Genomic DNA, 12,992 nt, shown 5'->3' with positions numbered 1-12,992 from the left:
TAATGTTGCTGGAAGTAATAGTAAAGGAAGCTATGACGTGATTGAGAAAGTTTAATTTAAGCTGAGACACTTGTCATGTGTTACAGGCGCTGACCTGTAATTAAGGTTACAGGCTTCACTCTTGGTAGCAAAGGACTTTCCTTCGAGCTGATTCTCTTACCAGTGTTTGTGCCTTCTTTAAATATAATCCATGATCATATTGATCTGATTCATCACATTTGAAATCCTTAGTCATGCAAGAGAGTTAACATAAAAAAGGGGTAGAACCGTCCTGAATGCACACAATTAAAGCTAAAAGACTAAAAGCACTAATAAAGGCCACTGGAAAGGTGCAATTTTCTTTAAAGTATGCAGCCTTTGGACAATGCATTTTCAAGTTGTGCATATTGCTTTTACAAATGGAATTAGGAACTAAGCTAAAATGCATTTACACCAGCTTAAAAGAAAGCATTAGGATATTAGAATGTACACTACCAGTCAAAAGTTTGGATACACCTGTTTTTCATTATCTTAAAGCTATTTTGATCTAAACACTTACGCTTAAATGCTTCAAATTTGTTTTTCAGACAAATATAAACAGTGAAGTTGACGCCTATGTATGAATTTCTTTCCAAAGCCTTTGCCTTTCCAAAAAGCAAAGGGCGGCAACTTTAAAGAATCTCAAATATAAGATAGTTTTGATTTTTAACACTTTTTTGGTCACTGCATAATTCCATTTGTGTTATTTCATAGTTTTGATGTCTTTACTATTATTCTAAAATGTGAAAAATAGTAAAAATAAAGAAAAAATAATGTGTCCAAACTTTTGCCTGGTAGTGTACATGTACCTGCTTGGGTTGTGAATAAAATGAGCATGCATGTACAGTAAGATCCGTACCTGAAGGTTGCTCAGCCATTGTTGCTGGACTGAATGCTGGCATCGGAGTTGTGAGTGTGGAGCCCCGAGTGATGTTCAGGACTACAGTCACCGGGGAAACGTTCTTAACAGGAGCAAGGCAGCTGACCTTGTTGATGCCATCTATACAGGAATATGCTTCTGGACATGGATTCAACAGGCAATCGTCATAATTGTACTCACAGTTCTTCCCCTGTGTATGTGAAATAAATAGCCTTTAGATTTGTCAAGTAACAATTGGATGAACTGTTAAATGGTATGTGTTTGCATTAAGTACATTTCCCACCATAGCAAATGAAGCTCACTTTGACTTTAAAACCATCTTTTTCAAACGATGCAAGATCAATAGAATATGCTTACTGAAAATTCAATCTTTAAGAGGCAGTTTCCCCATTTGCATTATTCATGTGCAACTAACCATGGATTAGTGAGAACATTAAGATTCAAATAAATCATATTCCTCCCAAGCTACCTTATTAAATGTGTAAATCAGATTTATATGATGTAGCAGTGGTAACAATTATCACAAGTGTCTCATGATGTCCTGATATCTAGAGTATGTGGAAGGCATTCTGAAGAATCGGTGTTTCCTTCTCAGGACAAAGACAATATATAAAGGATAATTAAGTGCTAAGAGACAAAGGAAATCATTCAATTTTGTCAATTCACTTAATTACTGCAAAAGAGAGGGCATGAGAGTTGAGGGAGCAAGAGTCAAGGTGACAAAAAAAAAAAAAAAAAAGACGGAGAACAAGGTGGTGAGCCTCACCACAAATCCAGGACGACAGAAACAGGTGTAGCCATAGCCCGGATCATTCTGGATGCATATCCCCTGGTTGCAGGGCTGTGGAAGGCACTCATTAATGTCATCCTCACAGTGAAGGCCTGTCCAACCTGCCAGGAACAAAAGCCCACAGAGTGCCGTGGTGAGCCCAGGCTCTCCCACTTCCACCCTCTGAAGTGAATATCAATCAGATTCTCCTACATTGATTTGCTTCTTTTTGGGTTCACACACATACACAGACAAGAAAAGGCTTTCACTAAAGAGTAAGATGCCACATACATTTTAATGAGGCGAGGCGGTATCGTCTTTTTATCACTACCTTTTTTAGTACTGTATGACTGCAAATTTCTCCCTGGAGAAAAAAGGATAACTTTTGAGTGGCTTTGAGGCACAGCAGCTATGTAGACATTATGGTAACCTTGTGACACCTCATGTGGCCTCTTTCAATCCACTAAAGGCGTACTGTAAGTATTAAGATGCTGTATATATGGTGAACTGCATGGTACTGGGACACTATAAGAGGATGTAGCTTTCTCTTTCACTTGAAGTGTAGTACCAAGTAATGTCTTGCTATCTACTCTGTCTTAATGGTCATGAGCTGTACCTTGAGCAGCAAATGTGTGATTCTAGGTCCTGTAACAGTTCCTATAAAGGGAAGGAGCTGCCTCGACTGTGTCCTTTCAGAGAAAACTGGGAAACTCACAGGTTGTCTCGGTGACTCACCTGGTCTACAGTGGCAGACGTAGCTATTAATAAGATCTTGGCAAATGGCACCGTGGTGGCAGGGGGCTGAGCAACATTCGTTAACATCCACTTCACAGAAGTCCCCCATGAAACCTGGTGGACAGCTAAAAAAACATATAATTGCTTAAAACTGTGAGGCTCTCTGAAAGTCCTGTCACCTGTTTTGTTGTGGGTATGACGTACCACGTAGCCAAAATACCTCTTGGGATTGGCTTCTGTAGTAAATTGAGATCTGTGAGGCGCAGGGGATTCATTCATGTAACACTACAACATCAGAGAATCTGCAAAGGCAGATCCAGCATTTGGTAAGTTTTCATGCATGCCCTCCCCATTGACCCACAGATTAAGGACATAGTTTGGCCAAGAAACTGATGCCTGATTGATTTTATATTTTAGTGCAACAGTCAATGCACTAGCCTACACAAATCCCTTCCATCCATTTGTAAAAATATGTGGATGCACAAAGCACACTTGCCTCTCAAATTAAGTCTTTAAATGTGAAGACTATAGTGTAACTTAACACCATGAGGCCAATAAACCTGTTAATAAGGCACTACTACCAAGTCGGTATCCTATTCTGATTCAATTCATCAAAAGGCCCTCTGTAGTGTTGGACAGTAGCACAATGTGCAATCATTGTGTTACAGATATGCAGTAAGTAGGGCACTCAAGGACTCTGAGAGAACCTCATGCTACTGTGACAAGAATTTTCTACTCACATTAACTGGGAAATGTACACACTTGCTAGATTTACCTTGGGAGATGTGTACATTTACCTGTAAATGTATACAACAGAACTTGTAAATGTATACATTTACCGTTAAATGTATAATTTACTATTTTCCCACATTTACTGTAACATATACACACATGCACCTACAATGAAGAGAACACCAGAAACAAACACTGTGGTAAGACACCAGGCATTCCACCAGATCAATACATAACACAGTAGGCAGCAGTAATCCATTTGGAACTGCGGTATTCTAGGACACATTAAATCATGACACTGACCATACAATAGTAGCACAAGTGCAAAAGGTTAGATGATGTAATTAACTGTGAGACATCCAGGGACCTGCTGTGTCAAATCTGCACACTCTTACTACAGACACCTTGTATTCAGACACACTTCATCACTCAAGGGAGAGCATGTCAGCAATTAAAAAGTAATGGTTCACTTGCAAGCAACCTGGAGCCTTGCTATTCGAGTAAGGAGATACAGCATTTTCCTTGTAGCACATGTGGGTAATAAACAGCAAACAGACTGTGATTTGTTTTCAGTGAAATTTTGACAACGCTATCATTACTAACAACAGTTAAAGGTGTAACGTCAAATGTTAAAATAATTACATTTTTTGTCATCCTTTGCCACAACTAGGGGATTGGGAAATCAAACTGCCTGACTATGTTTGGTGTTGGGTGGGCCATGATAGTTGGAAACACCCTGTGCATATGAACAAGTTTAAACTATCCATCCAGGCAGCACTCGGCAGGACATGTTGCCCTGTTCAGCTAATTTTACCATCATACCATCCAGAAACAGTATTTCTGTGCCATAATATGAACACATCAGACTTTCAAAAGTGGACAGATACAAATTGCCTACTTTAGTCTATATCAATTATTCTAATAGTGAACCAACTGACCTGCATGTGAAATTTGATCCTTCACGATCAAGGCAAGTAGCTCCATTGAAACACAAGGAGACATTTGAAGATTTGCAGATATCTATGTCAGTCTCACAGTTTTTCCCTGTGTACCCATCCTGACAAAAGCATGCATATTTATCAGTGAGATCCACACATGATCCTCCATGCAAACAGGGACTGGAAGCACACTCCTGTAAATGAAAAGACATCAAACATATACAGTAGTCAGGTACTGTACCAAAAACAGTGAATTATGAACAAGGCCCTAGCTAAGCTTTGACAGCAAAAATGGAAAATAAATGCACGACTTTAACATCTGAAATCCACAGTGTGTGGTTTAATAGAAAACACAGTGTATACACTCTGGATTAGAATGAATTGTTACTAGTTAAAAAGTAGACGATCAGATTACTCATTCAACAGAATGCTCCAAGAGACCTTGTAAGCAACTCAATGTGTTATCTCTAGAGTCCAGTAGATGCTGTGCTGGGTTTTAAATCAATTAGGCATTAGGCTAAGCAATTTCTTTTTAATCAGGTATTTGTACAATGCTTACATGATCCTGGTAGTTCAATTGAAAAATCAATATAGTTAGCGATACCAAAGGCCACACAAAGATTACAAAATTCAACTGACAACGCCGAGCAAGACTTTATTGGCTATTCAAATTTATCGAGCTCAACTCACATTAATGTTTGTTTCACATCTGCTGCCGGTCCATCCCCATTCACAATGACAGGAGTATGCATGTATTCCATCCCTGCAGCTGAAAAGGCCAAAACAGATGGTGTCAGAGTTGATTTATCAAACTTAAACAAACTGATGATATAATTATCATTATTATCAACTATAAATTATAAAATGAACTAAAAGCCTTATGCCCGACTATTGTCTATGCTGTACCCTTCGATGGATAATGTCTTTTGAATGAATATCTGTTTCCCCTTCAAAGGAATTTAATGAGTGTAATTTAGAGACCACTGAGACAACCAGCAAATGCATCACATTAGCTTCTTAAAACATGTAACATATGTCTCCATTCACTGTGCTGGTAAGGAGTGTAATTCAAAATAATTCCATGCCATTTCTGCACAATTTGCAGCAGTTCTGTTTGTAATGATAATGAAAAATTCTTCACCTCCCATGAAGACATGGCGCTGACATGCATTCATCAACGTTGATCTCACAGTTGAACCCCATGAAGCCATTGGGACACAAGCAGTGGTATCGACCAGGAGCATCAATACACCTCCCACTATTTTGGCATGGGTTTGAACCACACTCATCAATGTTAAGTTCACACCATGTCCCTAGGAATGAATACATATTTTAGGAAGGCATCATACATTTGACAACTGGAAACTGCCAAAAGTGTTGAGTGTCTTTTTAGTACTTCGACACTCAACCTTTTGTGTTTTCAGAGGCACATGGATAGAAAACAGGTTACATTACACTGGAGTGGATGGCTGGGGGAGTCAGGTGTATGGACAGCTGATTTAAGATTTGAAGAACTGGGTTCTATTCCAGCATCAAGCCTGGATTCATCTTTATTTTCCTAACCTTAAAACATCTATGCAACTCGATGTAAACTATGCAAACCACCTGGAAAATTGAGTGAAAGCAACTTTGCAGTAACACATGTCTCTACTGCTGCTACAGGATACCGTAGACTTCCAGCAATTGAGCTGTGCTAACCGTCCTCATTCCTTCAAACTGCATGCAGAGTATAAAAATGTCTGACTATGGGTAAGTAGGGAAAATAGCTAAATCCCCCCAAAACCAAACTATCTCTTTAATGAGTCATAATTCCAGTGACAATAAATACTACAGCCTGCATTGATAATAGATCACTGACTAGAAGTGAAAATATTTAGCAATTTACCTAAATATTGACTATAGAGAAGAAGATAACCTGAATTGTCTTTTAAAACTTTCAACATTAGGTTAAAGAACATCTAAGCCTGACATCTAATGCTAAAAAACATGCTACTGAAATTGCCATCTGCTATTGGCTGATCTTTGGTGGCAGGCACCTGTTGTACTCTATAGAAGATGACATCACCTGCAGTATGTCACATAAATATCTCCTGATGGCTGTGAATGTACAGTCTTCTGTGAAGGCACAAACCTCCATGCAAATTGTGCTGCACTCAACTGACTAAAAAGACTGAAAGGGAACAACTGAATTATCTTCAAGACAACTAACATCATCGGGCGGGACTAAAGTAGGGAACAGTTCGTGCAGCGGTTTTTCACTGGCGTTTGGGCAGAATAATATTTGTTGAAATCACCCTCTTAACCAACATACTGTCTTTACAAAGAAGATATTTTTGTCAAAAACGACCAACATTCTTGATGAAGTTAGTGAATACACCCAGCTTCAGTGACACTGAAAATAACGTCAGAGCGGCCGGATACGTCAGCCACTAGTGATTGGTTCGGGGAAAATCAACACCCTCACCCACACACAGAAAACAGCTAACAAGGAGGCAATCTCAGGCTGAGTAATGGAGTGGTAACGAAATGGCCATTCAGTCTGAATATCAGGCTATAGAAATAACAACAACACAACAGAAAAGAATTGAGTGGGAAGGGAGAGTTGAAGCTCTGAGGGAAATACTAGATAACTAAAATACTAGATAAGAAGTAACTAATATTATCCAGAAGTTGGAAGTAAATGGATAGTGCCTAATTCTACACATTTTTGTTATGTGGTGTTTTACCAAAAACTTAAAGATGATATGAAGTTTATTCACTACCCCGAAACACTATCTGAGACTTCCAGGAATCAAGATGAAAAATGACGAATGACCCATCTTTAGTCATTTGGTTAGCTTTTCATCTCCGGGCTCAGACAGATATAAACAAACTTGGTGACATGGGGAGCAAGAATTTATTTATTGCTTTCCCTCTTTTATCATGAAGAGAATAAATAAACTGCCTTTAGTGTATGCCACAAAACCAATCATGTTCTCTTATTACAGAATGTAAAATGATTTCTTCCTCAAGTCAAACTGTCTTGTTTTCAATATGCCGATGGGAAAAGTATAAGGCAGCATTCAAAGACAAATCCCATTCAGAAGTTTAACTGAATGCCTTCAATACAATGTGTAGTAAATTTATTTAAGTTGAAGATCAAAAGCTTGTGTAATAGCAGCATGACCTTGATTGTAAAGAGATAGGTGGCAGTGACAACCAAATTATAGTGTAGAAAGCTTAGAGCATCTACAATTCTCATTGAGGGGAACAACTGGAAAATTCAGAGCTCATGATTGCAAGGGTTAAAAACAGTCCTTGACCCAAAAGATAACAACACAGCCTTGCAATGGAAAATGGACTATGTATAAGGCAATATGTAGGTGCCATGCATGAATAGAAGCAATCAGTTGAAAACAATAGTATTCACTTTAGGAGGGAAATCTGTGTTGTTCACTTTTAGGTCATATATTTCATGACACTTCTATTTTGCATAATTCATAGACCAATGCTCTTAATTCATATATCTTGATAAATGCTTTCATTTAGGTCAGAGGTCATAAAATGGATCGTGGAGTGACGTTTCACACTGAAACAAAACCATTAAAACTGGATGGTACTGTAATGAGACTTGGAATTACATATCAAACAACACATCCTATAGGTTGGTCACCAATCTAGGTGGGTCTGAAGTAGAGAAACCCCCACTACATACTGAGCTATTGTGAGCTGAACCTCCCTCAGTGGTGAAACATATAGAGGTGCTACACTGGAGTATGAGGTATAGAGGATGGACTACAAAGCATCTAGCTTCTTAAATATCATATGGCATGGTAGTGAAAAAAGGAGAACTTGAAATCAAGAGAAATACTGCTCAATTTTGACAAACCCTTAAAACAGACTGATGCTTTCATAAAACATCACTCCACTATATAGAGAAGAGAGAACTGTCTTGATCTTAGATCATTACAGTTAATAAAGTCAATGGCAAATGTTTGCACACACAGTAAATGTTCTTCCATTCACATCAGAACAAATGTACATTATAGCTTTAGAGCAATAGATCCTTTCAGCCTCCACTGTTGTAATGATCAGTGCAGAAGTCCAGAGGCAGAGATAGTAATAATGACTAATAATATAATTTTGTTTAACAAGTACGACATTTAATTTACCAAAGCCCTACCAGCAAACACCATTCCAAGGAGAAAACGGATCATCATCCAGCAATGTGCTGACTACAGAATCTGTAACAATGTGCTGATTGCACTGTACTATCACTCAAGGGAACATGCTCCTAAATGATGGGTGAAGAAGGGAAAGCAGAAGGTGACGGATAGTGTGGTTAAACCATGATTTATATAAACAAGAATATCCATTAATCATGTCATAGTAATGACTTCTGGGCACAGTATAGAACATAGCTGCTATATACAGTTAAATAGTACATTATTGAGATGGCAGAGCCTCCTAAACAAAATGTCCTAAATAATGTTCTGACCCAGGAACTACAGCTGAGATCAAGCAACCTACCAAAGACTAACATACAGTATAAGGGATCCTTTTGGCGAAAGGGAGTGTATAATGTTTTAATAGTCTGACTATACCAATATGACACGTGTAGAACAAAATTCCATTTATAAAATCCAAAGCATAAGTATATGTGATTAGATTATATTCATAACTAAAGACTTCTATTGAGCAAGTGAGGGATCTTGACACCTGATATGCTAAGAAGTGAAGAACACTGCAAGGCTAAAATCAAAAAGAAACACCTTGCTTGTTTAATCTTAATGTCAACCCTCTAAGCGGGTCACACAGACTTTGATAACAGTGAGAATAATGATGAAAGCTGTCACAGAGAGGTGAATTAAACAATATTCCAGCTTCTTTCCTCAATTACATCTCAAAGCCGGGAAATGTTAAATCTAAAAGCTCTTGAAAAATTTCAATCCATTCAGTAAGGAAAGGGTAATAGTCGGGGCCTTTAGGCACTCTGAAAAGACACCATCTCAACTGATATTACACCTGCTGTGTCAAGACGCACTGAAATCAGAAGAAGGTTTACTGAAGTAGTAAATCTCAGAGTATATGACGCGCATACAGTCACTCTAACTGAACTACAACTCCTAAGAAACTTGAATATGGGGTGGGACGGTGGTGGGAATGGGTTGTCATTATAGCTTAATCACATCAGTGAAAGCAAGCAGATATAGCACAGGACTAATTTATTAGTAAGCAGCTTCAACATTTAGGGTAGAAATGAATTTTGGCATCCCATATTCAAAAAAACCTGGCTTCCCTGATGGAAGAGGCAAGTAATACGCATATATATTTGATAATACCATCAAAGTGACACAACGCGTTACAGTATTTCAGTGATAGAACAGATGACACATCATAACAGCAAAATAGAATAACATCAATCAATTCCTATCAATCTGCAGAAACACTCGCAGTGTGTGATGAATCACCCTAAGACAGCACTACAAGACAGAATATATGCACCCATTTTTGTTTCCTTCTTGAAAAGTTGCAATGCTGTTACATGTGTTACTAGAGCAAATATTTTGTATGAGTTCTAGTTGGTTTGAGCCAATCCAAAATATATCCTCTGGCCTTGCTCTCTTGGGGAACCCTGTTTCCTCAGATGAGCTTAGAGCAACAGAAAAAGTAATGACTTGTACTATGCTGTGCGTAGGCCTAATAATAAAAGCTGCTTCTGTGGGAATTGGGCCATGCGTGTCAGGTTCTGCTCTCCAGAGTAGCAATACCTCAGAGATTTCCCCCCCTTTTTTCAACTGGGGAAGGATAAATTGATGATACAGTGTGGAAGACAAATGAAATTAATCTTCCCAGTACCTGACAGGAATCGGCTTTAGATAGTGTGAACACACACACACACGCGCACGCACACACACAATAAAAAAGCTCGATATCCGTCTGGGTGGAAAATAAGACAAATGGATTGAAGTAAAACAACAATAGTGTGCTGAGACTAAAGAGCCTGATGAAATAAAGGCAACTAAGAGACATTGAGAAGTTTTCATCAGATAAAGCAGGTGACGTGGATTTATCTCTTGTTAGCTTTACTGAACAACAGGCAGACTGGGTCTTGCAGAGGCAGGCTAATTAAAAGGAACCATTGTAAAGCAGTTTCTACTCTAAGCCAGATCTGTGTCAGAGTCGCCTCAATAGCACGAGGCCACAGCCGTCATGATAAGCTTTGGACTCTCATATTGATCTTCGTGTCACCAAGGGGCAAAAGATCTACCTGAGTATCCAGGGCGACAGACACACTCGAAGCCCCCAGGCTTGTTGATACAGATGCCCTCATGTAGGCAAGGTGAAACTTCACACTCATTCACATCCAGGTCACACAGCGTTCCGAAATAACCAGGAGGGCAAATGCAGTGGAACCTGCGGAAGACAAGATCACACTCCATCATTAAGAAATAAATACTAAACAGTAATTAGAGCATATTGTTATTTTTACTTGTTTATCTTTAACCAGAATCATTTTTTCTTAATAAAAACAGGCATACTCTTGCAGATGACAACGTGTATCTGAATTACTGGGTAATCATGATCATTTGGAGAATTACACTACATCTTAGGTTCAATATGTATTCCAAATCTAAACAAAAGAGTAGCTCCACCAGCAAAAACTAAAAGTGCAGGTTTGGAGACATTTTTTAATTCTTAAATTGACAAGCAGCTCTTGATTCAAGAGCTAACAGTATGGGAGAGATAAAAGTGACTTTTTAAATTTTACTGCATTGTGTTGGCAAACGGCAGCAATTACTTTCTCGCTGTGTCCCTTCAAGTGACTTAATTTGAATTCTGTTTGATGACTTATTAGTGAAGGGAAGGGCCTCATGGGTCCAATAATGTAGTTTACTCAATTCAGATCCCCCTCTCCAGCTGTTGGTGGTTCTTATATCCCCTGACCACACACCTCTGAGGAGCCAGTTACCGTGTTTGTAAGTGTGCTACTAACACTTCAAGTAATTAGATACTCCTCCAATAAAAACTAAACTAAGTTTGTGATAAGTTATTTTTCATGACTAAAACAAGTTACATCGTGTCAAATTTCAGTCATGTGCTAAAATCAGCAGTGCCTTATTGAGGAGACTGTACAGAGTAGACTGGTCTGAGAAAATACTGTTATAATCTTAAACACTATAAAAATGGTGTCGTTTTTAATATTGAGGTACTAAAATGGGCATTTTTTTTTTTAGCTTCTTCCACTGGTGCCAAGCGTAACCTTAAACATAAAGCTGCTACATGTTGGATTTTTTAAGGATTTTCTTTTTAATATACTTCTGTGAAGTTAACTTCTGGGTTGAATATATTTGAAAATGTTTGTATTAATTGGTAATACTTGGAAACACCAAAGTGAAATAAAGTATTTTGAGGTAGGATGTGTTATGAAAGATGTTTATTTTTCAAACTTATAGAAAAAATATATGTACAAAAGAGAGCTCTCCATGACTAATTCACACTTGTCCACTGTGTTACAGATGGCTGGCATCAGTTTAGATTTGCATCCAGAGAACTTGCCCTCTCATGCTTTCACACCACAGTTAACACGTCGGCAACTGCGTACACTCAAGAATCATAATGCAAGAGAAACTGAACTTACTGAACTTGTGCACATAATATAATAAACTGAATTGAAGATTTATGGCAACAACATCAGAATGTCCTGCTCATATCATTGTAACTTATGGGATTGATTGTTCTTTATTTTGCCCACTAACATTTGTCTGCTAGCAAGCTTCTCGTCGAGAGTTGAACACCCATTCAGGTCAGGCTTGTCTAAAACGATTTGTTCGTTTTCACAGTCAAAAAAGTGAATTATTTCAGATCCCTTCTGTAATGTGAAAGCCCTATAGTACATACAGCAGATGAAAAGACACTTTGTGACCCTCACTGAACACACAGTGGAGCTCGCACTGACTGAAGTAACAGGATGGGTAAATATAACCTATCGAGGGCTCTGTGAGTATACTGTAGAGTCTGGTTCATCACCACAGTACAGATGGACTTGTTCAGCTTGTTCGGTCAGGGAGATGGAGGCAGGGGTGTGTACGGTGCTTGCGGTGGGGAGGGAGGTTAAAACACACCTGATGTGAACTCCCTGGACTGTGCAATCAGGGGAGTGCTCAGAGCAGGGCCGGGTCACATGGGAGCAAAATCATGACGGGAGACAAACTGGAGACAAACCATTTAGGACTTAAATTGGCCCTGGGACTTCTCTACCCATCTGTCCGACTAAGCCGAGAAGCCCCAGGGCTCCCATTAAGCACAGTAGAGAGAAGCACCAGTGGAGTAAGCCCAATCTAGATACATGATGTGTTCCTGCTGAATTTGCTCTCTGTCTTTAGAATAGCAGCTTATATGTGTCAAGGATGAAGAGAGGCTTGTTACATAAACTGTAACACTTTGGAAAAGAACACCACAACCTCATGCGGTTTCTTTTGAAAATGTTTTTGTTCGTTCCGCTGTCAAAACAAACACCTCTGAAATGATGTTTGCCTGGCCCTCACTGATGTATTCATTTTTTGAAAGCATCCAATAAATGAAAGGTAAAGTGCAAGGTCAAAGCCACAAAATGTTATATTCATACTCACATGTTCACAAGGTCTTGACAAGTGCCAGCATTGTGGCAAGGGCTTGAGGCGCACTCATTGATATCTTCCTCACAGCGAAGGCCAGAGAATCCCTTCTTACAATCACAGCTGAAAAAGAAAAATCATTAATATTGATATTTTGTCTCACATGCAAAATCTATTTGTTTCCTACTGGCACACGTGCAGAGCAAAAAAAGATCAATAGGAATGTAATGATATTAATTACACATCACATTTAGATTGATTGCACATACAGTATAGGCCTGGATATTGACTGTTTAACTAAACCTAAAGCTAAAATGTGACAG

The 12,992-nt window shown here is 38.7% G+C and overlaps 1 protein-coding gene across 1 annotated transcript in view; it reads right to left on the bottom strand.

Moving 5' to 3' along the window:
- The window catches only part of eys (EGF-like photoreceptor maintenance factor), a 200,873-nt gene that overhangs the window by 60,430 nt on the left and 127,451 nt on the right, over positions 1–12,992 (bottom strand). Inside the window, exons 28-35 of the mRNA XM_071912776.2 lie at positions 12,685–12,792; positions 10,323–10,468; positions 5,214–5,385; positions 4,763–4,841; positions 4,073–4,266; positions 2,403–2,527; positions 1,665–1,789; positions 878–1,088 (exon numbers count right to left, since the gene is read on the bottom strand). Coding sequence (XP_071768877.2) covers positions 878–1,088; positions 1,665–1,789; positions 2,403–2,527; positions 4,073–4,266; positions 4,763–4,841; positions 5,214–5,385; positions 10,323–10,468; positions 12,685–12,792 — 1,160 coding nt within the window. The remainder of the gene's footprint in view (positions 1–877; positions 1,089–1,664; positions 1,790–2,402; positions 2,528–4,072; positions 4,267–4,762; positions 4,842–5,213; positions 5,386–10,322; positions 10,469–12,684; positions 12,793–12,992) is intronic.

This window comes from Centroberyx gerrardi, chromosome 15, assembly GCF_048128805.1.
Source record: "Centroberyx gerrardi isolate f3 chromosome 15, fCenGer3.hap1.cur.20231027, whole genome shotgun sequence".
NCBI lineage: Eukaryota > Metazoa > Chordata > Actinopteri > Beryciformes > Berycidae > Centroberyx > Centroberyx gerrardi.
This window is presented reverse-complemented; position numbering and strand designations above follow the sequence as displayed.